The sequence below is a fragment of the Equus quagga genome, chromosome 5, assembly GCF_021613505.1.
Source record: "Equus quagga isolate Etosha38 chromosome 5, UCLA_HA_Equagga_1.0, whole genome shotgun sequence".
NCBI classification, from domain to species: Eukaryota; Metazoa; Chordata; class Mammalia; order Perissodactyla; family Equidae; genus Equus; species Equus quagga.
This window is the reverse complement of record NC_060271.1, coordinates 55735474-55760054: the sequence shown is the minus strand read 5'-3', so window position 1 is coordinate 55760054 and position 24581 is coordinate 55735474. Positions and strand designations below refer to the sequence as shown.

General features: G+C 46.7%; 1 protein-coding gene across 3 annotated transcripts in view; it reads left to right on the top strand.

Annotated features, from left to right (window-relative positions):
* The window catches only part of IL1R2 (interleukin 1 receptor type 2), a 35575-nt gene that overhangs the window by 590 nt on the left and 10404 nt on the right, over nucleotides 1–24581 (top strand). The window contains exons 1-4 of one of the 3 annotated variants that reach the window (XM_046662617.1): nucleotides 7080–7206; nucleotides 17457–17584; nucleotides 18167–18431; nucleotides 23380–23560. In XM_046662617.1, the coding sequence (XP_046518573.1) occupies nucleotides 7193–7206; nucleotides 17457–17584; nucleotides 18167–18431; nucleotides 23380–23560 (588 nt within the window). In that variant the 5' untranslated portion in view covers nucleotides 7080–7192. Of the gene's footprint in view, nucleotides 1–7079; nucleotides 7207–16404; nucleotides 16545–17456; nucleotides 17585–18166; nucleotides 18432–23379; nucleotides 23561–24581 lie in introns of those variants that run through there. The other 2 variants (XM_046662618.1, XM_046662619.1) reach the window with 2 other exon arrangements.

Genomic DNA, 24581 nt, shown 5'->3' with positions numbered 1-24581 from the left:
TGTTCATTTGTTTTTGACTGTATTACTGTCCTTTTCCTCCATGTGAGTTCTTAGGGCCCAGAACAGTGCTGGGCTTGGAGCAGGTGCTCAAAAACATGTGAGTGAAATGAATGAATGAATGAATGGGGATTCCAACCCAGACCTTGGTCTTCTGTGAGCTTGGTGAGTGGAAATTGGAGTCTGATCACCCTGGTTGACCTGACTGGATGCTGGGGCTTAGACCCGGGAAGCTCAGCTGTTCCGTGAGGCCCATTCTGTTCTAGCCAGGCAACCTTGGCTTCCCCTCTGTGTTTCTCATTAACTGTCCTCTCTGAGTCGGCCTTGGAAGCTTTTCACTCCCTTGCTTGTTCTCCCTGCAGGAGCCAAAGACACAGCCCGGAGAATGTGAGCGGTGAAACTCCTCAGGCAGTGGTTCTCAACCTGGCAGGCGACACATTAGAACCACCGGGGAGCTGAAAAAGTTTGCACTGGCCCCACCCCAGCCCACTGGAGGTCTAATTGGTGAAGAGTGGGCCTGGGCATCAGTCTTTGTTAAAAGCTTCTCGTGTGTGGCCAGAGTTGAGAACCACTGGAATTCTCTCCTCAAATTTCTTCAACATCAATCATTTCGGGGGCTGGTTAAACACCAGCTGTTTGGCTCTCCCCTAGTTTCTGATTCAGTGGTCTGAGGTGAGGGCTCAGAATCTTCTTCTTCTTTTCTTTTGGTGAGGAAGATTGGTCTTGAGCTAACGTCTGTTGCCAATCTTGCTCTTTTTGCTTGAGGAAGATTGTCTCTGAGCTAACATCCGTGCCAATCTTCCTCCATTTTGTATGTGGGATGCTGCCACAGTGTGGCTTGATGAGCAGTGTGGAGATCCGTGCCTGGGATCCAAACCCACAAACCCTGGGCTGCTGAAGCAGAGTGCACCAACTTAACCACCACACTGCCGGGCTGGCCCCAGAATCTGCACTTTTAATGTGCTCCCAGGACATGCTGCGGCTGTTGGTCTGGGCAACGCTTTGAGAACTGCTGCCTTCCGGGCTAGCTCATGACTGCCCTGATTCTCCCCAAGCCACAGGGTTTTCTGCTTTCTGCCCCCACAGTCCTGGCTCTTCCCTCTGCACTGCTCTGCTCTTGGCTGAGCTCTGGGCTACCCCTGACAGGGTGTAGAAAAAAATTGTTTTTATTTACTTTTTTTAAGCCCAAAAGAGATTGGAGTGCTTCAAAAGGCATTCCATCTGAGAGGGAAACGACTCCCCAAATGGGCAACTAAACACATCGCAGTGGACACACTTGGAGGTGGTGGGGGTCAGGCTCTGGACCTGAGAGGCACGCTCGTGGGCAAGTTGTTTGCTGTCTCTAGGAATTGGCTAGCCCTGGGGGGTCAATAAGACCCCAGATGTCAAAGCAGCAGTACACGGCCGCGGTTAATGAAGACATGGGTAACAAGCCAGTTCGCAGAGAAACGGGGAGTGGCTCTGAGCAGAGCAGACATGGCAGCGGTGTTCCCTGCAGATCTATTTTCAATCTCTCTTAAAAACACTGTCTCGTCCATAAAATATGCATTGGTGTGTAACTGCCTTTGTCCTCTAGGCTCAGCCAGTGTCTCCCACGCCAGGTTGGCGGGTGTGACCGTCATCTTCTCTTTCCTTTCTGGAGTGTCCCTTGGTCACAGTTCCTGGACCAAGGCTAGCAGCAGCAGTGTGCAGGTGCTGGCCTCCCCCAGGCCCAGGGTGTAAACACAATAGCTTGAGCAGTGTCGGGTGAGGTGGGGTGATGTGGTGACCACACTGAATGTCATTTCCTGTGAGAGTTGGAGTGCTAGCCCATGACAGGACATTGAGGAACATGGATTCTCCCTTGTGATTAGCTTCAGCAGAGGCCCTCATTCCAGCTGTCAAAGTATGCTGAGCCTGCCCGTGACTGCCTGCCCTGGGGCCGTGAGGGTTTGGAAGACGACAGCTCCAAGTCAGGGCTCTGCCTGAAGTGGGCACGGCTGTTGGAGGGCCAGCAGGATACCGCACTGAGACAGGGTTTCCGTGAGGCTGGGTCTTACATAACGTGACACACGGATGAGAAGGCAGTGGGTGTATCTGGGGCCCTGCAGGGTGACTCAAGCACCATCAATGCTTTCCAGAAGCATGGGGCTCAGGCGTCAGCTGAGCAAAATTTTCTACATTACTAAGAGATTACTAGAATTAGAAGTATTAGAATGAGTAGAAAGCACAGAAATGTCTCATGATTCAAAAAACGAACAGCCTGGAAACTGGACGATATTCTGGGAGCCGGGGATATATTCAGGTGGGAAGTGGTGCGGGTTGGGCGTGGGTGGCCAGAAAGGCCATTGGACCCACGACTTGTAGTCACAGAAGGCTGCAGAGGGTGGCTTAGAAGTTGTAGCTCCACACGAGCTATGCAGACAGTCGCTGAGTTTTGTTGAATCACTTCTTTTCTAAATGTCAACACTGAAAACACAACCCGGTGCCTGTCACTCCGTTTTGGCATGGGTCTGCAACTTTTAATACACTCGGAGCTTCTTTTCAATTTTTTCACATTTTTTGCAGCGGCTGGGGTCTCTCTCCTTGCCGGTTGGAGCCCTGCCACGTGCCAGCTGGAAGCTGTGATCACTGGTTAACCAGTAGCGGTGGGGGGCTGGGTGGGGCTCTGGGGGGAGCTAGAATGAAGCATAGCAAGTCATTAAAAAAAGCAAAAACAAAAACCCGACACACACACCTCAAGAGTCCTAGGATAGGGGCTACATTTTTTTTTAAACCACTTGTATTATGAGTCTAAAGTCAAATCAATAATTCAGTTATTTATAATTTTTACTTCTACCAGGAGCTGGGAGGAGCCAGTGGGATATGGTTAGAAGAGCTGGTGGAGCTGGTGGGCAGTCGGAGGCCGGGAGGAGGACCGGTGATGTGCAGGACAGGCAGGCTGGCTGCTGGGAGGTGGGTGATGGCTGAGGGTTGGCTCTGGTAATAGGCACTGGTTGGGACCCAAAGGGTGTTGTCTGATGGTCTTTCTAGCGCCTCTTCCCGTGGAGCCTGAAGGGTTAAACCTAGCAGCAGCTCTGGTCGTGATGAGCCCTGCAGACCTTCCGCTTCCCACAGCTTCGGTCTGGAGTTCTCTTTCGGCACGGGGTGGGGGGTGGGTCTAAGCACCATGCCAGCTGTCGCAGATGGCAGCATCTCTCAGCTCCAGGTGCACAATAAAGGCATTGTACCTAAGACTGATTTGATTGTGTCCATGACGTCATCTTGATTTGGGTTCTTCTCTGTCAGTTTGGACCAGACTGGGAAGCAACTGGGACTGTTGGCAAGCAAAATCCTCATTCCTACCTTCGCGGGTGGACATGTGAGCTGGTTCTCAGCAGCGGGATAATAGCAGGATGAGTAATCGTTGTGTTACTTATTGACACAGAATAAAGACCAAATCTCTGCCGTGAGGAACTTCCCCCTGTTTCTGGTTCTAAGGAAAAGGAATTTCTCTTTACCTTTCCCACGGAGCAGAGAGTGCGGCTCCACCTCTGTGAGTGGCCTGTTGGTGCCCTGTGACGTTGGTTTCTAGGACTTTTCTCCTAGACAGGCTCTGTCCCCAGCACTGGCATGTCCCAGGCCCAGAACGTGAAAGGGCAAGGTGGAGGGAAGCGGTGGCTCCCATTACATGGAAGGGAGACAGCGGGCCTGCAGTCAGAGCAGGTGGGGCCTGCCTGGAGCCTCCTGAGCCCCACGGCAGAGGGAAGGTTTGGTGTGTGGATGGAGGAGCACGGCAGTGGAGAGCTTTGGGGCATTCAGTACTGGATTGGGGCTGTGCACCCTTGGGAGGGAGACTAAGCATGAAACGGGACCAGCTTCCAGCTCCCCTCCCAATCATGCTCTGGGCCCTGTGGGCAGGTAGGGGTGACAGTGGGCAGTGGGCATTAGTGTCATGGTCTCCTGGAATTCCCATCCCCTCCCAGTATCTGTCACTGAAAACCAAGGTGGAGAGAAGGAACTGAAAAGAAAAGCAAAAGGCTGGAAAGGAAAAGCCTTTCTATAACGAAGATTGGACTTTCTCTGAATTGAAAAGGAAAATAAATCTCTTCTGTAGATCTCAAAATCTCCATGCGTACTCCTTCTATGCCACACTTTCTAGACAACCTTAGCCCTCAGGTGTGAAGGAAATTGTGGCATTCCAAACCATACTCATGTGGAGCCATTTCCTGTGCTTCTGCTTAGAATCATAGAGCACAAACTGTGAGAAGTGGAAGGAATCTTCAAGCTTGTGGAAGGCTGAATAATGGTCCCCTAAATATGCCCACGTCCTAATCCTGGGACCTATGGTTGTTACCTTATATGGCAAAAGGGCTTTTCCAGATGTGATTAAGGTGAGGATTTTCAGGTGGAGAGATTGTCCTGGAGTATTTGGTGATGCGATGATGGAAGCAGGAGGAGAAAGGCCATGTGATGTGGGGCTCCAGTCAAGGAGTGAGGACAACCTCTAGAAGCTGGAAAAGGTGAGAACATGGATTTTCCCCTGGAGCCTTCAGAAGGAAGTCAGCACTGCCAACACCTTAGCCCACTAAGACCCATGTCGGGCCTCTGACCTTCAGAACTGTAAGAGAATTAATTGGTGTTGTTTTAAGCTACTGTTTGTGGTAATTTGTTACAGCAGCAACAGGAAACTGATACAGCATTTTCCTTTTTATGGGGTCTGATTGCTAAATTGATCCTACGGGTTTGATGACCATATTTTCTTGAATCAAAACTAAGGACTCTGATCTGACAAGAATGAGTGACTTTATGGGGATAATATGATGGAGGCTGCCCCATAAAACCAGGGACAAATAGTCCTTGTTCCAAACACATGATGGAGTGGCCAACGCACGCTCTCCTCCTCTCCTCCAAGCTCCTTTCTCACCTTCCCCACACTCTGACCTCCACACCGCAAGGAAGGAACAGGGGTCAGAGCCTCGCCACAAGGGTTTTCAGAGCATGCTGTTCATTTCTGAACGAGAACAGACTTTGGAAAGGCCTCCTGGGTCTAAAAAATGAACTCATTGCTTCAATCCTTGCAATAAACATCCTGGATGACTTTCACCTCAAACCTCAGAGGATTTCGAGATGCTGCAGAACATTCTGTGCCTTGTCTATTTCCCATCAGTTGGTGGAGAAATCGAACCAAATGTACTGGTTACGGCGGGAGGAGGCCAGTGTAGACCATGGGTGGGGAGTGGAGGATGCAGGAAAAGTAGCCATTGCTCTGTAAATACTACCGCAGACCTGCGATCTTCTGGGTGACTATTGGGTCTGAGGCATTAGTTCTTGAAAAGAATATTCAAGCAATTCGTGCGGCTCTGTGATGGAATTTTCCCACAGAAATAAGTGAGATTAGGTAAATTCCTCTTTATGGATCACAAGATCAGCAGTTACACTTCAGCATAGCCAAAAGCAGATTGCACGATTTCATTTCCTCTCTTTGGCTAGAATAAGCTGTGGTCTGCCCTTTGCTATTTAGTGAATAGGATCTCAACAAAGGCAGGTCAGCTGGGACTGATGTGTTTGGTTGACCAGAGCGAGAGTGTGGAGAGGACTGAGTTATTGGCATGCTCTTCATGCTGGGATGATGACGGTATTTGGTGAGATTGTCCTGCTGGGGTGATTACACCCTTGAAACTTAGTTGGCTTGACCCAAAATGATTGAAAAGCTCACTTTTCAATCTTACCATGTCAAAATTATGCAAGAAAAACAGATATTTCCCCTTCAACTGGTCCTTGGAAAGAGAATAAACATGGATACAATGTAGTATTTACCCTTTGCCCAACAAACTCCGTTTTGGGAGCATTCAGAGCTTCCACAAGAACACTATCCATCATGAAGTTATACACATCATTAAATTAACACAGCTTACCCCGTGGTGGTCCCCCTCAGTGCCCAGACCTCAGTTTGCTCTTCTTTAAACTGGGGGATGAATTTGACCACCTGAAGTTTCTGTCTATCTCTAACATTGTATTTTTCTCAGATTTTTTTTTTTACCTAATCTGAGTTGTGACCCCTGAGAGTTATCTTCCTGTTAGCAAAAGGATAGAACTGGGGCCAATGGACTCTTGACTTTGAGCCACTTGCTCTGGGTATGTACTTCCTAAGATTTCTCTAAAAGAGTTTCTGTATCTGCCTTTTCACCTGTAATAACCTCAGTATTTGAATAAATGAGACAGAAAGTGTTATCAAGATTATTAACATGGATTTTTGAGGATATTGGAAGAATGTTCTTTTCCACCCACCAACAGGGGGATCCATTTTACACCTCTGCCTAAACTAGGCAACTCGACCTGACATATAGGCAAGAGGACCTGGAGAGCCAGAGGGTCCAGGTCCAGGCCCCATGCCCTTTGGTCCTGCCCCCCACTTGGCTTCCTGTTCATATCAAGGAGGACACTGGACTGAGAGGTCTTTAAAGCCCCGTCTGCCTGGACAGCAGGGGTTTGAATCATAGGTGGGGAGGCGGCGGCCGCCTCAGCTGCATCAGCTGCATCCTCTCTAACTCCACGGGGGAAGCTCACGAGAGGCAGAGAGGAGCATCAGCGTCACCTTTGGGCCTGCTGGGGCGCGCGCAAGAGAGATTTGTCTTGTACAGACCTCCCAGGGCAGAATCTCCATTTCTGGAGTACAAACTATTCAGTTAGGCAAATTCCACAAACTGTAGTAAAGATTTGGAAAATCACCCCCTTCTTTCACTTAATCAAAAATCATATAAGACTGGGAGGGGGGTGGGGGTGATGCATATGCTTAACCTTCTTTCATCCCAGACGGGTTCCTTGGGGGAAACATCAACTATCCCACTGGTTAATGACCAAAAGGCCTCCTTTTCTCTCTAATGCAGCCATGGTCGGGCAAAACACACACCACTTTAAAACCACCTCTCAGCTGGAAGTACGTAAGTTTCAGCGAGTCACAAAAAAATAGGGAAACTTACAGAGAATTTCCTCGGCCACTTCCCCATCTGAGTGATCACGTCCCCGCCACGACAGCCCGGGGGTGCTCCCCTGTGAGGAGAGAAAGGTGTGTCCACAGCACCCAGCTGGAGAGAGAGTGACACAAGCCTGATTAGGAAATCCCTGGACGATGATGAGGATATAAATCCCTGCCCACACCGCTGAGCTTCCTTCTACCGCAGGTGAAAGTCAGGCCTGGCAGCCGTCCCCAGGCGAGAAGCGACAAGGAGAAAGAATGCAGAGCTACAGGTAAGGGGCTTTTGAGACAGAGAGACAGAGGCAGAAAGAGAGACAGACAGAGACAGAGAGAGATACAGAGACAGAGAGACAGAGAGAGAGACAGGGAGAGAGACAGATCTGGGAGTCAGGACACCTGGGTTCTCCTGATGGCTCTGAACCTCGGGTACCTCTGCTGGGTGACCTTCCTCATCTCTGTGACCTTCAGCTGTATGAAGGTGACCTTGACCTTTCTGGGTCTCAGTTTCTCTATCTGTCAAAAACGGGGCTGGATCAGAGGGTTTCTGAGGACCTTGTATGATTTGAAGCAACGAGCGAAAACATGGTGGAATCCAGTAAGAGGAAACACTGCATTCAGAGGCTTTCTTCTTTGGAAGGGTCAAGGGATTTCCTAGTGTGGCATGTTTTCTTTTTTGAAGTAAGCGTAGCTTTTCCAACGCCGGAGCTCTCAGTGCTGGCTGAGCACCACGCTCTCTGTTGTCTTGGAGGAGCAGCTGGCAGAGTGTGGGGTCCAGCCTGAGCCCCTGAGGCTAAAGGTCTGGGTTCAAGTTCCAGCTTTGCCTCTTTCCAGCTGTCTGATATCACACATGTGTTCGTATCGTAACTGTCTCCCACAATGTCCGAACTCTAGTGAATGAGAACCATCTGAATAGAGATTGTCAGCAGCTTGCCACTAATCTACAGTCAGAAAGTGTTAAGCTTACCTTCATCCCTTGCCTCGTTCTTGTGAAAGAATACAACGGGGCATGATTCTTAAAAACAATTTCTTTTTACTCTCAATGGTAAATAAATTACACAGTTTGTTTTCACCCTCTGGGTGCCTCAGTTTCCGCATCTGTACATAGCGATCTTGGTGATGACGAGGATCACAGGGTGGTAGGAAGAGAAAATGAATCTGAATCGTGTGAGGCACTGTGTGCCTGGCACAGAATGGGTGCTGCCTAAGTACTTGCTGTGACCGTTAGACTGTCTCTCTTGAATCCCACTCCCCCCAGGGAGGCCTTTCCTCTTGTGAGAACCCAAGCTCCCGCAGGAATCCCCTGCCTCCTGCCCCAGCTCTGCCTCTAACACGGTGTGGTCTTGGTCAACACTTGCCATCTCTCTGAGTTTCCCCTTCTGTAAACTGAGGCAGTTGAGTGACCTGATCTTCCAAGACCCTCCCAGCAGCTGTGTCTGCCCTGGGAGGCTGCTGGCTTCCCTCTCCGCAGTCCATCCTGCCCCCACCAAGCTCACCCTTTCCCCCTCTCCTAGCTCTGCCTTGCCCACAGGGCAGTGAGTTCCTTCCCACTCAGTTGGGGTGCTGTTCCCCCTGCACAGTAGGAGGAGTACCTCGGGGCTGGCCCTGGGGCTGAGGGGTTAAGTTCGCAGCCTCCACTTTGGCGGCCCAAGGTTTCCCCGTTGGGATCCTGGGTGTGGACATGGCACTGCTCGTCAGGCCACGTTGAGGCGCCGTCCCACATGCTACAACTAGAAGGACCCACAATGAAATATACAACTATGTACTGGGGAGCTTTGGGGAGGAAAAAAAAAATATTGGCAACAGATGTTAGCTCAGGGTCAATCTAAAAAAAAAACGAAAACAAAGAACGCCTCTCTCAAACCTGGTTACAGTCTATTTTAATTGTATTTTTCATTTTTCAGCCTCTGGCTACCCTAAAAGGCAAGAAGGCAGCTTGATTCAGGCTCAGGGGAGCTGTGAGGATAGTCTCTGCCCCAATTTGTTCCCAACTGGCTTGGGAATCCTGTTCCACACCCCGCCGGCCAGGACACCTTCCCCTCAACCTCCCCACTCCCACCCCGACCTCAAAGCCCAACCGTGTGACAGCAAACAGCTGAGTGATCAAGACCCACAGACCCCTCTCCCACCTCCCCTCCCCCAGGACTAGCGACAATACAGCTGAAGTAGTGCAAGTACCATAGATTCAGGTTACGTCATCACCTGCTCTTTGTATGGGGGACATTTGATCATGGTAGTGCCTCTGGCCAGTGGCTCTCAAACTTGGGCCTGCATCAGCGTCACCTGAAGGGCTGATTAAAACACAGATTGTTGGGCCCACTCAGAATTTCTGATTCGGAGGGGATGGGGTGTGATGGGGACGGGGGGTGAAGACTTGCATTTCTAGTAAGTTCCCAGTTGATTCTGATGCTGCTGGTCAGTGGGACCACACTTTGAGAACCACTTCATTAGGAAATAAGATGTGGTTTCGCGTCCAGTGACAAATCTATGAGGGAATTATTTCAGGACAAGAGCCTTTGGAGGCCTTTTTCAAAACAGAACTCATAGAGACCTTCTATTGGGTTTGCCATGAGTGCTGGGGGGAGAGGTCTTAAATAGGGATTATTCTGTTGAACAGATAGAGAAGTAGGCACGGCCAAAACAAGTGAGTCCATCACTGTCTGAAACAGACTTCAGTCTCCTATCAGTTTTGTTCTCCACCTATGAAGGTGGTCTCAGCGTAGTTGGACAGTTTACACGGTGGCTGACTCCCCCAGAGCAAGTGTCCCAAGGAAACCGGGTGGAAGCTGCATGGCTTTTTCTGAGTTAGCTTCAGAGTTCGCCCAGCGTCATTCTGTTGGTTAGACTCGAGTCACAGGCTGGCCCACATTCAAGTGAGGTGAGTTGGACTCACCTTTTGATGGTGGGGTTGTGTGGTCACATAATGGAAGACCGTATGGATGGGAGATATTGTTGTGGCATCTTTAGAAATTACAACAAGCCACTCTGAGAAACAGTAGCCATGCTCATACAAATCAAGAGACGGAGCTTCTGAAAGAGGGCTTCAAACCTCTTCTGTGGGTAAAGTATACACACCTTTGTGTTGCGCTCCTACTGGCTATCTTCAGCTGGTCAGATCTTTCTATCCTTGTTTCTCCTGTCTGCCTTATATTTTAGATGGGCAAGATTTCTGGATGACTGATAATTCAAATATCTGAGATGTCTACTACACTCAGATTGCAAGAGGTTGAAAGAAACATTCAGTTTAAAGACTGTGCATCTGCTCATAAGTACCTCCTGTCCCATGCCACCAAGAGCGTCCAGTTTCTAATTAACATTACCACAGAGTAGCCCAACAGAGCTGGAACTCCAACACCCGGGAGAACTCAGCAGTCGTGGGTCCTGGCTCTCCCGTTTGCTGGCTGTGGGTGGTTATCCAACTAAGACCCCGACCTGGTACTTTAGAAACTGCAGCTATGCACAGGACTGAAGCCTAAGCTCAAATCCAGACAAACTTAGAGCCCTGAGGTTTGACACCTGGGAGGTATAGCAGAGCTCTCAGTAGCCCACCCTTGTATCTTAGAGGTGAAGAAACCGTGACCCAGATTGGGTCAATGGCTTAGTGGCTTGCCCCAGATCCCATGGCTGGTTAATAGAGTACAGACGGGAATCTAGCCTCGATCTCCTGTTCTGTGTGCTTACAGACTCTGCCGCTGCGATGTCAGTCTGAATGGTAGCATTACAATTCCGCGGTAGGCCTTGAATATGTGTGTGTGTGTGTTTATGATTGTGTGTTCACCCGTTAAAGATACTCCTATAATATAGATATGCAGATAGGCTATTGATTCCCTTAGGTAAAGTTGCACACCGTTCTAGCATAGTGCCAGTGTTAGCTAAGTTATCGACTCTGATATCAGAAAGCTCTTGGGCTGTATGATCGGCTGTTGGCAGGAATTAGTCAGAATGCTCACAGTGGAAGCTCTGACTTCTCACTCAGGTCTGTCAGCTGTGTGTTCTTGAGCAAGTTACTCACCTCCCTGAGTACTGGGGTCTGCTTCTGTAAAATGCTGATGAGAGCGACCACTTGTCTAGTGCTTTCTCTTTGCCAGCTCTGTGCTGACCTCTTTACATACCACATGCCATCTAACCCTACATGATGCATGCCCGGCTACAGCCATTTTACAGATTAGCAGACTGAACCCCACAAAGGCAATATAACCTCCCGCCTGGCTCTGAACCACCCAGCTGGTACATTCACACTTGCTCTGCGAGACTCTAATGTCCCCTGCTGTCCACAGTGCTCCCCTGCATGGGCTCCCTAAGTCTCAGGACTACTGGAAGATGCAGATAGACTTCTTCCTTAGGGTGGGATCAGACGCTAGGGAAGAAGTGGAGCTTAGAGGGAGGCAAATTTGCCTTCTGAAAAGACAGAGAATTTTCTGATCATGAGTACTTCCCAAGACTGGAAACATCCATCTTATGAGGGGTTAGCTTGGCGCTCTATGGAGGATGCTGGATTTGGGAAGACCATTTGGGTGGGCTTTTGGAGCCCCCTCCAGCTCCAGGTTCTGGTGCTTCTACAGAGCAGAGAATGAGTATCAAGACTGAGGATTGTGTTGACTCATCTCATTAGCTCTGTGGCCTTGGGAATTTACTTAATGTATCTGAGTCTATTTCTATTGCTTCATGTTTATAATGGGGATGACGTACAATACCAGGCCCACAAGTTTCGCCCTCTGGAGTTGTTCAGAGAAGCAAATTCCTCTGACACAAACATCAGACTGGGAGAATTTCGAAGCTCGGTGGATGTGTACTGTGGGTTCTGAGGGCCTCATGGATAGAGCTTCCACGTCAGTCATTTTGGAGGACGATGGCGAAGACTCTGGGCCAGAGGAGGGCTCTTGCTGGGGGTTAGCCTGTGGGAGGGCCTGGTGCAGGGGGAAGATGAAGGAAGTGTCTTTGGTTGATGATCCAGCCCACTGTGGGCTCTCAAAGACTCGGGCTTCGAAGGGATGCAAAATGTAGATTTGAACGAAGATTTGATGAGTTGAGTTGATTTACAGAATCTCTTAGTCAATGGTTCTTGGGGTAGAAGTTGGTCAAGGTCAAAAGGCTTGACAGGGAAAGGGTGGTTTTAGAGAGAAGGGATACTTGTGGGCGGAAAGTAAAATGTAAAGCGAACGCGTAGCCCTGGGTGGCGCTAAGTCTTCGACCCTCCAGGTTTTCCCCTTTGAGTTTCAGCCTGACGTGGCCCAACGCCCAGTTCTGCCAAAGGTGGGTCTTCCCGGGCCACAGGTTGTGTCCCAGATCCCACCAGGGGCAAGGACATGGAGGTGCTGTCATTCCGACATGGCCATGCAGACCAGAGACAGTCCCACGTGCTGCTCTCAATTTTCTTAATTCTGGGGGGAAAAAACCCTCACTTCTCTTTTTTCTATAGAATAAAAATAATTTGTGGACAGCCCCCCAAGGGTTCTGCTTTGAGCCAGTACATTTATCAAGAGAAGCCTGTCAAATATTTCCCTGTGTCTGAACCTGGAGGATCCCCCATCCCCCAAACTCTTACCCTTCTGTGCTTTCCAGAGACTGAGTTCAAAATGCTTTTAATTTTGCTTCAGCTCTGAATTTTAAAAAATTTCCAAGCTTAATTTTGATGTAAATATTTGCTTTCCCGTGGGGTTCAGAAGGTTTTATGTTACATGCCTGAAACAACATGTTAGGGTATTTAGGAATTTATTGTACAACCTGGGGGTGACTAAGTGATATGAGTCAGGCCTGATAGCTATGCGTCTTCATTAATATTCAACATCTGTCACCGTGTTTTTGTTTATGCATGACTGTACCGCCTGACTCAGTGATGAACACCTGCCTAAAAGCTTTTGGGAACAAGGTGAGGATAGAAATAAAGAAAAGATTAATCTTCCGGGGAAATTAAGAGATATATTCAAATATACTATAGAATAAAATTTCCACTACTTTGAAATGCCTGAACATTGATCTCTGCAGCTATCATTTACTTACTTATTTCTTCTCAGTCTGTGAAAAAAATGTCTTCCTATGTGCATGCTGAAGTATTTAGGGGTGAAGTTGGCTGATAAATGCAACTTTAATGTTTTCAGGGGAAAATGTATGTGTAAATATGTGTGTGTGTGTAGAGAGAAAGAGAGAGAGACAGAGACAGAGAGACAGAGAGTGAGAATAAAGCAAAATGTTAGTAATTGGTGAGTTTAGGTGAAATGCATGCTGGTGTTATACTATTCTTCCAACTATTTAGTCTGTTGGAATAAACTGGAGTAAACCCCTGCATTCTCTGAAGCTACACGCACCATCTGTGAGCAGGAGGTGATGCCTGGGATCAAGGGCAGGTGGGCGGCTCTCTGGCCCCAGTGAGCGCTGCCCGAGGATGCTGCCCACAGCCTGTCCCACCTGCTGCTCCACCTTCCTGCATTCTTTCTCCTTCCTTCAATTCTTTTTTTTGCCATTTTGTATGCCTGGCTCTGCTTTTCATCGTATTCATTCTTTCCACCTCCTGCATTCTTTCTCCTTCCTTCAATTCTTCACACACTTTTTGTAATTTTCGTATGCCTGGCCCTGTTTTTCACCCTATTCCTCTGTTTTCTTACATTGAGTGTGGTGAAACATGGTTATTTGGGGTGGGGGGGGGGAAGGATAGAATTGTAGCTGAAACACTTGGAAGGAGCTGACTTTAACATTTCTTTCTTCCAGTAAGAAGGTCAACTCAGGTTCAAGCAGAAATGTCCAATTGTCTGTAATTTAAAGACACATTTAAAGGAAGTAGGGCAGGAGAGTAGTGTTTTGCTGCAAACCTCTGCAAAACGAATTCTCTTTCCTCTGGGCTTGCCAAGGACTCACTATTTTCCACACTCAGGCAAATTTGGGTCCAGCCTTTTTCTGAGGTTTTGATTACTGAAAATGATCACTACTGTGTGTTTGTGGTTTAATTGTCAGAAGCCACTTCCTGGAGAGGTTGCAGTGAAGCAGCTGTCTTACACAAGTCCATGGAGAGAAACCAGGACAATTCCTATGGCCGAGGGGCTGGGCAGGGTGGGGGTGGAGGTGGGGAGTGGCCGGTGCTTGAGGACAACATGTAGGATTTTGTTCCACTGGAACAGAGTCCTTGTTGAAACATCTCCGCTTCTCACCCTGACCCGACTGCAGTTTTGAGAAGAGGGTTAATGTCCTTCTCACTCTCGTCACCTGAGGAAGAAAGTGATGGGACTGGATTTCTCTAGGTCTCCTCAGCTCTGTGAGGCTTCAGCCAGCAACTGCCCCTGAGCCGGCACAGCCTGACTTTCTGGCGCAAAAGTCATCTTGAACATCGTTACAAACCTTCCCCTAATCTGAGGCTAAGCCTGCCCGTGAGCCGGGGGTTGCTCTCATCCTGGGGGAGGCTGCACGGCTCCTCCTGCTTTTGGCTAGAGATGCCATGCTCATTCCCCTGTGGTCCTCTTCATAAACTCTGGAAAGTTAATGCATTAGGATTAGGTTCGGCTGTGCATGACAGGAAGCCTGAACATATAAAAAAAAGATAGTTTGGGGAGGGGGGTGCAGCTCCACAAAGCCACTGAGGACTCATGCTCCTTTCTTGCTGCCCCACTACTTTCAACAAGTGGTGTGCACCTTGTGACCCAAGATGGTGGCCGTAACCCCACCACCATATCCATACTGAGCCAGCTGGAAGGAAGACTAGTGGAGACTTTTAAGTCTTTTGAGGAGACTTTTTTTTTTAAAGATTGGCACCTGGGCTAACAACTGTTGCCAATCTTCCTTTTCTTTTTAAGGATTGGCACCTGGGCTAACAACTGTTGCCAATCTTTTTTTTTTTCTGCTTTATCTCCCCAACCGCCCCCCCCCCCCACCCCGCCGCCCCGTACACAGTTGTATAACTTAGTTGCAGGTCCTTCTAGTTGTGGGATGTGGGACGTCACCTCAACGTGGCCTGACGAGCAGTGCCATGTCCGCGCCCAGGATCCGAACCCTGAGCTGCCGCAGCGGAGCGCGCGAACTTAACCACTCGGCCATGGAGCTGGCCCCTTGAGGAGACTTTTAAGTAGACTCCCCAGGAGGATCACACATTTCCACTTACATTTCATTGGCTCAAATTTTGTCATGTGGACACTCCTAGTTGCACGGGAGGATGGGAAATGTAGCCTTGATGTGGGGTGGTGATATGCCTTATTAAGAGTCAGGGGTCCTATCATTGGGGAAACAGGGAGGACAGATATTGAAGGAGGAAACTAGGAGCATCTGTCTCAGAAACTATACTTTTGAAGAGTAAGGGCTTTGGAATCACTAGTCCTGAGTTTAAACTTCAACCCTTTCTTACTAGCAATAAGATATTGGCCAAGTTACTTAACCTCTTTAATCTCTTCTATTATATCATCTGTAAAATTGGCATGATATTCACATCGTGGGGGTAAATGAAAGAACCAGTGCTCAGTATTTAGCATAGTAGCTGTCACTATTACACTAGTTTCTGTGCCAACATCTTTGACTTCATCCACTTATTTGGATATGTGCTGTTGGTTATCCTTGGTGTATTTAACTCCTACCTCTTTCGTATCCTTACTAGAGAACTAGTGAGTCTGGGTGGGACTAGTACAGTTGGGGATGTGATAAGCTAATGCGTGTCCAAAGAGGACAAAGCAAGTTGGTCAATGTTGCTGTGTCCTTTATGCTAACCAAGTAGCCTGGTGACCCTGAGGTAACCTGAGGTTAGAGGTGAAGTTACAGAAAATATTTGTGTTTCAGAAACATGGGAAGGATAGGACCATGTAGAAGCAGGAAGAGCTTAGGGGAGACACCAGCTAAGGCGAAAATCTCAGGTCCTTCAGTCCGCACCCCTGGCTCCTCATCACTCGAGGAGGAGTTCAGACTGCAGCTCTGAGCCCATGCCTTCTGATGGTTCCTGACTGATGAGGGAGGGGTTCTGGAGTGCAAGGGTCACTTCTTCAGTTTGCCAACCCTGCCCTGGCCAGTTAAGAGCCCTCTGGATTTACTGTGAGCCATTCAGAATGAGATCTGTTCCAGGAACAGGGAACAAGTCAAACTCCTTCATGGAAATGGGGGACGGATGATGGTATGGGTTTTTTTTTGGATTCACTCAACGCCCCCAACTCTCTGGTAGACTTTCAATCATAAATATTCCTGGTACTTTCTGGGACTGGGCACCATGTAGGCCATGAGGGCTGTGAATAAGACCGGGCCTCTGTCCTCAAGGCTGTCCCCACCCATGGGGAGCCAGACAAGAAACAGGTGTGGTAGATGGCATGATTGCTCCCATTTCTTTCTCCTCCTGGTGTAACTTTGCAGCTCCTCCCACTAGAGGTAGGGGTATTTCCCCACCCTACTGATGGCAGGTTTGGCCATGTGACTTGCTTTGGCCAATGGAATGTGGGCAGACAAGAGTGAGCTAGTTCTGAGCAAGGCCTCGAGTGTTTTTGCCCACATTGTTTGCATTTTTGCCATCACATGAGAAGATCATCTCCTGGGAAGCCACTGTTCCAAAGAGGATGAGAGACACATGGAGCTGACTTGGATCCCACCTGAAGCTTGGAGCCAAGCCTAACCCAGCCTAACCTAGATCAGCCAACCACCTCTGACCCACAGACTTGTGAGCGAGAAACCCTACACTATTCAGTTTTGGGGTGGTTTGTTGAGCGGCATTCTTGTGGCTTTGGTCAGCCGATACAATAGGCGATTGCGATTGAGAATGAGAGGGAATACAGGGAGATACAGAGGCATCTGAGACTCCAGTCTTGGGGAGGTTTGTGGGGAGAAATGCTTCATGAACTTGTTTAAGTTTCTCCTGGGATGCTCTAGATCAGAGAGTTAGCAGTATATAGAATCCCTCAGCATATGTCAGAATTGTATGTAAAATAAGAGTTAATCCTTAAGGACTATAGAAAAGTTCTTTGACAAGTAAAATATGAGGACCTTTTGATGTCTAATGATTCATTCACTCATTCGACAAATAGGAGTTGGGATATACCTGTGAATGAGATGAAGTAGGATCCTTGCACACATGGGGTTACATGCTAGAGAGAGGAGACACGGTCAATGATGAGTGCCGTAGACAGTGAGAGAGCAGGGAAGGAAAATATGGAGTACTGGGGTGGAAGGGTGGTGCAATTTTACCCAGGAAGGTCAGAGAAGACCTCACCAAGAGTGGCGTTTGAGCAAAGACCTGAAGGAGGAGAGGAGAGTAGGGTGAGCTGAGGACAGCGCATCTCAGGCCGAGGTGAGGGAGCACTGAGGCACACTTCAGGAGAGAGACACTTAGGACGTCGAGCCCCTATTCTAAGACAGTTTGCAAGTGCTCCAGGGAGCGGATGTTAGTCCTGTTCAGTGAATGTAGCTGTGGAGGGACAAATCTAAAAATGTTGAGTTTTCGTGTTGAAAAATCTAGGCAAACAGGTTTCCATCATCAGGTGAAGCCTCCAGAACCTGCCCCTGGGATCACCTTCGTGGTGTTCTCTCTTTGGGTGTCTGTGGCTCCTGGTGACCCCTCTCTCTCCTCCTCTAGGCTACAGGGTGCTGGCCCTGAGATCTCCACTTTCTGCATCCTCCAGAAGTTGTCGAGAACAATGCCCATTTTGTACATGTTGATATTGGGTGTTCCCGCCTTCACCATTCAGCCTGAGGAGCGCACAGGTAAGAAGTGAATCTTTCAGGTGGAGAAGTCTTGCCTGCAGCTTCTCTGGGAAAGCAGTTGTTTATCTGGGGAGGTTTTGTTGTCATCAAAAAGCAAGGTGTGAGCATTCATGCTTGATAAGTGACAAATGCTCCCTCTTGCCCGTCTTCCCTGTTGCACGGTGCTTGCTCTGGACATTGGTCATTCCTGCCAAAGAAGTGAACCAAGGAAGTGGTGCGCTCGCCCTTGATGAAAGGAGCCTTTGGATTGTAACCGTACGTCCTGTCAGAGCTAGGCTCTTTTTGTATCTGAATTCAGCCAAGATCTACTTTTAATGATAGGAGTCAACAAGTGAAAAATATTGCCAAACTTTTTAATCATTTTTTTCATCACCATGTGAACCTGATTTGAATTTCCCATAAAATATCAATGAAACTGATAGCAGTCCTAAACTCTGTTATTTGGAGTTCTGAAATTGCAACAGGAGGTGAAGGGGCACCCAGGGTACAGGCCACTTTGTTAGGGCACGTGGCTTCTTCAGATGTGCCCGTCAAAGGGAAGTTGGGGACCCAAAGCCTGACTGTGGTCTCTCTGTCCTTCAGTGACTGCAGGAAACTGCCAATTTCTTGGCAAGCATTTCAAAACCGACCTCATGGTGGAAGGGGAGCCTGTGGTCCTGAGGTGCCCCCAGGCATGGTATAGGTGGTTGGACTCTGCCAGCTCACATGTCAACGTGACGTGGCGTAAAAACGATTCTACTAGGATGGTTCCAGAGGAAGAAGAGACGCGAATGTGGGTCCAGGACAATGCTCTCTGGATTTTGCCGGCCTTGCAGGGGGACTCTGGCACCTACATCTGCACTGTCAGGTGAGCCCCTCTGGGGCCACGGTGGGGAGGGGGCTCCTTGCAGAATGGATTCTTGCATGGTGCTTCAGTGATGATCTGGATTTCAAAATCCAGTGTACAGGGGAGACTCCACCTTATGTCCTCCTCACTGTTCCTGAAATACTTTCGATGGGAGAACCTTCCCCAGATGTCCTCATGGCTCACTCCCTCCCTTCATTCAAGTCTCTGCTCAAGCGCCACCCCATTGGAGAGGACTGCGCTCCCCACTTGACCTAAAGCGGCACTCCCGTGACTCTCCCACCCTGCCATTGTTTTCCTTCATCTGACACACACACGTGTTTGTGTATTTACTGTTTCCCTCCCCAGGAGGAGGACAGGGATGTGGTCACTGTTTTGTTCACTGCTAGATCCACATGGACACAGAAATAGATAGAGAACATGGAATAGAATTCAGACCTGGATGAGACTTTAGGAATAAGTTAATCCAACCGATTATTGTACATGTGAGGGAACCAAGCTCACTTCTAATGGTCTCCCAGGTGGTGGATGTGGAGCTGACACCAGACCCCACAGCTCTCAATATGGGATCTGGTCTCTTTGTCTTGTTGCTTTTTTTTCTTTATGCATAACATAAAATTTACCATTTTAACCCCTTTTAAGTGTACAATTTAGTTGTGTTAAGTGCATTCACATTGTTGTACAACCATCACCAATATCCAGCTCCAGAACTCTTCATCTTCCCAAACTGAAACTCTGTACCCTTTGAACAACTCCTCATTTTCCCCACCTCCAAGCTCCTGGCAACCCCAATTCTACTTTCTGTCTCTATGAACTCATGTAAGTGGGATTATATAGTATTTGTCCTTTTGTGGCTGGTTTATTTCGCTTGGCATAAGGTCATCATGGTTCATCCATGTTGGAGCATGTGTCAGAATTTCCTTCCTTTTCATAGCCAAATAATATTCTATTGTATGTATATACCACATTTTAGTTATTCTTTTATCTATCAGTGGACACTTATCTTGGTTCTGCTTTTTGGCTATTGTGAGTAATGCTGCTATAAACACTGGTGTACAAAAATCTGTTCAAGTCCCTATTTTCAATTCTTTTGAGTATATACCCAGAAGTGGAATTGGTGGACCATATGGTAATTGTTTGAGGAAACATCATACTGTTTTCCCCAATGGCTGCACCATTTTACATTCCCACCAGCAAAGTATAAGCATTCTAATTTCTCCACATCCTCACCAACATTTATTATTTTCTGGGTTTTTTTGGTGGTGGTGGGGGTGTGGGTAATAACCATCCTAGTGGGTGGGAAGTGGTATACGGTTGTGGTTTTGATTTGCATTTCCCTAATGACAAATTATGTCGAGCATCTTTCCATGTTCTTTATTGGCCATTTGTGTACTTTCTTTGGAGAAATGTCTATTCAAGTTTTTTGCCCATTTTTAATTGAGTCACTTGTCTGTTTTTGAGTTGTAGGAATTCTTTATATATTTTGGGTATCAATTCCTTGCCAGATATATGATTTGAAAATATTGTCTCCCACTCCATGGGTTGCCTTTTTACTCTGTTGATAATGTCCTTTGATGCACAAAAATTTTTAATTTTGATGAAGTTCAGTTTATTTTTTCTTTGGTTGCTTTCGATGTCACATCCGAGAAATCATTGCCATATCTAATGTCATGAGGCTTTTCCCCAGTGTTTACTTCTAAGGATTTTTATACTTTCACTCATGTTTAGATCTTTGATCCATTTTGAGTTAAGTTTTGTGTATGGGGTAAGGTCGTAGTCCAACTTCACTCTTTTGCATGTGACTATCCAGTTTTCCTAACACCTTTTGTTGGAAAGACTCTCCTTTCCCCATGGAATGGTCTTGGCATGTCTTGCTGTTTCTTGAAGGAGAAAGCTGTGTGCCTAGTGTCGGGGATCTTAAACATTTCCTGGCTTAGTTCTTCTGAAAGGATTAGGGCAGACTATAGGCCTTACTGTGAAACAGCGTTCCGGGCCTTCTCTCTTCAGCGGCTGCCTCCATCTTTCTCCGAGGCTCTCCTCCCTCCTTCTGCCAGCCCACTTCACAGGCTCTCCGCGTTTCATAAGCTCCTCTGATTTAAGGAGAAACCGTACCCATGAACATTTATGTTTAGAAAGAGAACCAAAGAAAGCGACATTCTTAGCCCAAAGGAATTAGTGGTGAAGGGGAGAGTTTCAGACAGCATCGGCCCCAGTCCTGGATGGCATGTGTGTGTGTTCAGTGCTGTCAGTGGACCTGCCTAGGAAGCAGGCAACCAATTGCTCATTTCCATATCAGGGAAATGTGGATGTCTGATTTCACAATGACCATAAATGCATAGTTCTCTTTCCTTTTTAGTATAAAAAATTTTGTTCTTTTCTAAGGAGCACTGCTAGAAAAACTTAATAGTGTGGGAGAAAAAGAATGGAATTTCGAGTCAGAATGATATGGATGTGAATCTCCACACTCTCCTTGTCCGTCTGGGAGGACCTTGGTCTTATTCCTCAACTTTTATATTTATGGGCCTCAGTTTTCTCCTCTGTGAAGAGGTTTGTTGGGAGGTTCTGTGAAGTCACAGCATGAGAAGCATCTGGTGTGAGGAGCACCATAGTAGACAGTCAATATACACATGGAATTTCTCTTTCTCTCCCAAAAGACGATACTTATCGACTACTGAAGTGATCATATGAAAAATCAGAGAGATGTGAGCTGAGTCATGTTTGTCTTAAAGTTTTTTTCATACTCAGTTAAGAAGATTGTACCTAATACCCTTATTTTACTTTCTGGTCTCGTAGAACAAAAGAGCTCTGAGAGTGTGGGGGCAGTGGAAATCCCAGTGTGGGCTGAGCTTTCTTAGCATGTGGGAAAGTTTACTTGGCTCGTCTCTACGACTGTCTTCTGGCTCTAAGACTGGGTGCTAATAGAGTGAGCATCCCCAGCAGTTGCCATAATCCCCTCTGGCATATAGTCATAGGGCACGAAACTGCCCCGTTCCTGTGATTTTCATAATTTTGTGACCTAGAATCCACATGGCCTTTCTGTCAATCAGGGGGACGAGGTGATGCTGCTGAACCAAAAGCCCCCAAATCTCAGTGACTTAAAACAACAAAGGCACATTTATCACACAGGCCACAAGCCTGTGATGGGTCGGCAGACGCTCAGGGACCCACGCTGAAGGAACAATTGTTATTGCAAATGTTGTTAGTCGCTGTACCAAAAGGAAACAGGTCCGGGAGTGTCTCTCCTGGCTGTTAAAATTGTGGTGTAGAAGTAACATACATACGACTCATTGACCAGAAAGAGTCCTATAGCTGCACCCACCCACAGTGGGGCCAGGACGTGTGATCCCTCTGTGCGCTCAGGATGGGGGAATTGGACACATTTGGTGAACAGCGCTAATGACGACACCTCTTTGTTGTGGGGATGTCCCACTACATGGGAAATATGCTTGGTGATCAAAGTATTCCCACCTATATTTCTTTTGAGTTATTTTTGTGGCGTATCTTGCCCAAGGGGAATTACCAGATCAATAACGTGAGTAGGTTTGTAACTCTCAATACACCAAGTGCGCTTGCTTTCTGGGGCTATTGCTCTAATTTGCGGGTTTTCCCACAGCCCTACTGGGCTTCCAATCTTGATTTGACCTCTTAGTAGCTACACAGCCTTAGGAAATTTATTTCTGTATACCTAATTTTCCTTATTCAAAAATGATATAATAATAATTCCTACCTCATAAGGTTGGAGAATAAATGAAATAATGTGTGTAGAGCATGCAGCACGGGCCGGGCACGCACCTCCTCCCTGCGAGCTAGCTGTGGGACGACACTTCCGGTCGTGCACTGTCCTTTAGACTTGTCCTCATTTGCATTTCTATGACTTGCAGTAAGATTATGCCTTTTTCAAGGTGACAGTTAACTTTCTGCATTTCTTTGTGCATAAAATGTTTGTATATCTTTTTCCTTTTTACAACAAGATATGACACATGATATAGATATTGGCCTTATCTATTTGAATTAATTCTTTTTACTTTCAGGTAATAAGCTTTTATGACTTATTTCTTTCACATATATTTTTCACATTTTCTTCCTTCTTTCGATATAAATTGTTTTACATTTTGCTGTGCAAGTTCCTGTTCATTCCTGTCCCCCTCTTATACAACACACATTCTCATTGTCTCTGCAGATGTCCCGTCTTTCTTAGGTAGCCAGGAACTTAGCTGAAATAATTATATTTTTATGTTTTTATACTTAAAAAATAGTTTTAATTAATATCCTCTGTCCTTCCCTCTATTTCCTCCATATTTCTATCAGTGTTTTGCCTCTGTTCTTTTCCCAGTTCTAGGGTCTTGCTAGAATTATGATAGTGTGATTATAGTTAGGCCAACCAGAAAAAAATGTAAAAAATCAAATAAACAAACTTATTAATTTCCTTTATGCAGTTTTGCAAAAATGTTTTATAGCTCTTACACAAAGCTCTCAGCAGTTTTTGAAATTTGACTTCAGTAAACGATTCCCAAAAGAAGTAAAGGAAATTTTCTTTATACGGAAACAGCGGCTCTTAGGAAGCACCCTCTCCATTTGGATATGGTTCCCTGGACCAGGGAGTTGGAGCATGCTGGGGCCGTGCTCAAGGACCCCCAGAACCTGGAAGGGTTTAGGCCCCTTCGAAGAGTACTTGGGGACTTCTGAGTGGCCCTGGACGGCGTTGAAATCAAGCTTGTGGGGGGTCCTTTGGGAAAAACGTGGACTACATCACCATTTCTATACAGTAATTCTGATACGGCACTTTTTCATCCCCCAAGGATTCAAAAGGATCTGGGACATAACTATTGCAATACGAATCAAGAAAATGCAGGATGCAGGATTTAGTGGGACTGGGGAAATTACTCATTTCATTTAGTTTTGCTTTTATTTAACCTTGCCATTTATTGTCATTTTTCCCCTTTTAAATCAGAAACGCCTCGTACTGCTATGAAATGTCCACTGAGCTCAGGGTTTTTGAGAAGACAGAAGCTGCCCTGACTTACATCTCATACCCGCAGATCCTAACCTTGTCAACCTCTGGCTTACTAGTTTGCCCTGAGCTGAGTGAATTCACCCGGAACAAAACTGATGTGGAGGTTCAATGGTACAAGGTACATCTTTAAAAGTTGCCAGTTAATAAAAATCTTTTTTACTAGCCATAGGAAAGACATAAAATACCCATTCAGAAGACAAAACATTTGCTTTTATATTTCTGGGTTTTTAAAATCAGTTAATTATAAAAGGGTCATGATTAATACGTTCCATTGATCCCTGTGTGGCTTGGATGAGGGTCCTTAGAATAGTGATCTGAGAAGACAGAATACAAAATGAATCCAGAGTAAATAACAGCTGGAGAAAATAGCTTTTTACTCTGTCATCTGTCTATAAAAATTTAGAAAAAACTGCTAGTTTATTTAAGAACTTTATACACATATTGATGGAGTTTTTTAAAAGCTCCTTTGGGTTAAAGGAATAAATGTAAACTCAATTTGTTCTCTTGCCTGGTTGAATAAACACCATGATCAGATCACCTGTGTAGACCAGGCGTGGGCAAACTGCAGCCCGGGCCCACACCAGGCTGCCACCTGCTCCTGTATGGCTCGCAAGCTTAGGATAGTTTTCAGTTTTTTAAATGGTTAAAAAAAATGGAAGGAAGAATGATGTTTTGTGACACGCGAAAATGATACAAAATTCAAATTTTGGTGTCCATAGATAAGATTTTACTGGAACACCGCTGCGCTCACTTGTTTCCACACTTTCACACTGCAGTGACAGAGTTGACTAGTTGGACAGAGGCCACGCAGACCATAGGCCTAAAGTATTTACTATCTGGCCCTTTACAGAAAAAGTGTGCCGACCCCTGATACAGGCCATAGATTGATACTGAAAAGTACAGTTATTTGTTTAATCATTGATAGAAATTAACCCTTTAATCAAGAATTAGGTTCATTTAAAAAACTTATATGGAAATAATGAAACAGATATATATATATATATATATATATATAACACTACATTCTAACATGTTTACTGCAGCATTGTTTATAAGAAGATATTAGAAACAAGGCAATGTTCACCATTAGGAATTGGTTAAACTTAAGTTTCTCACTGGGAATAGTGGAATATCACATA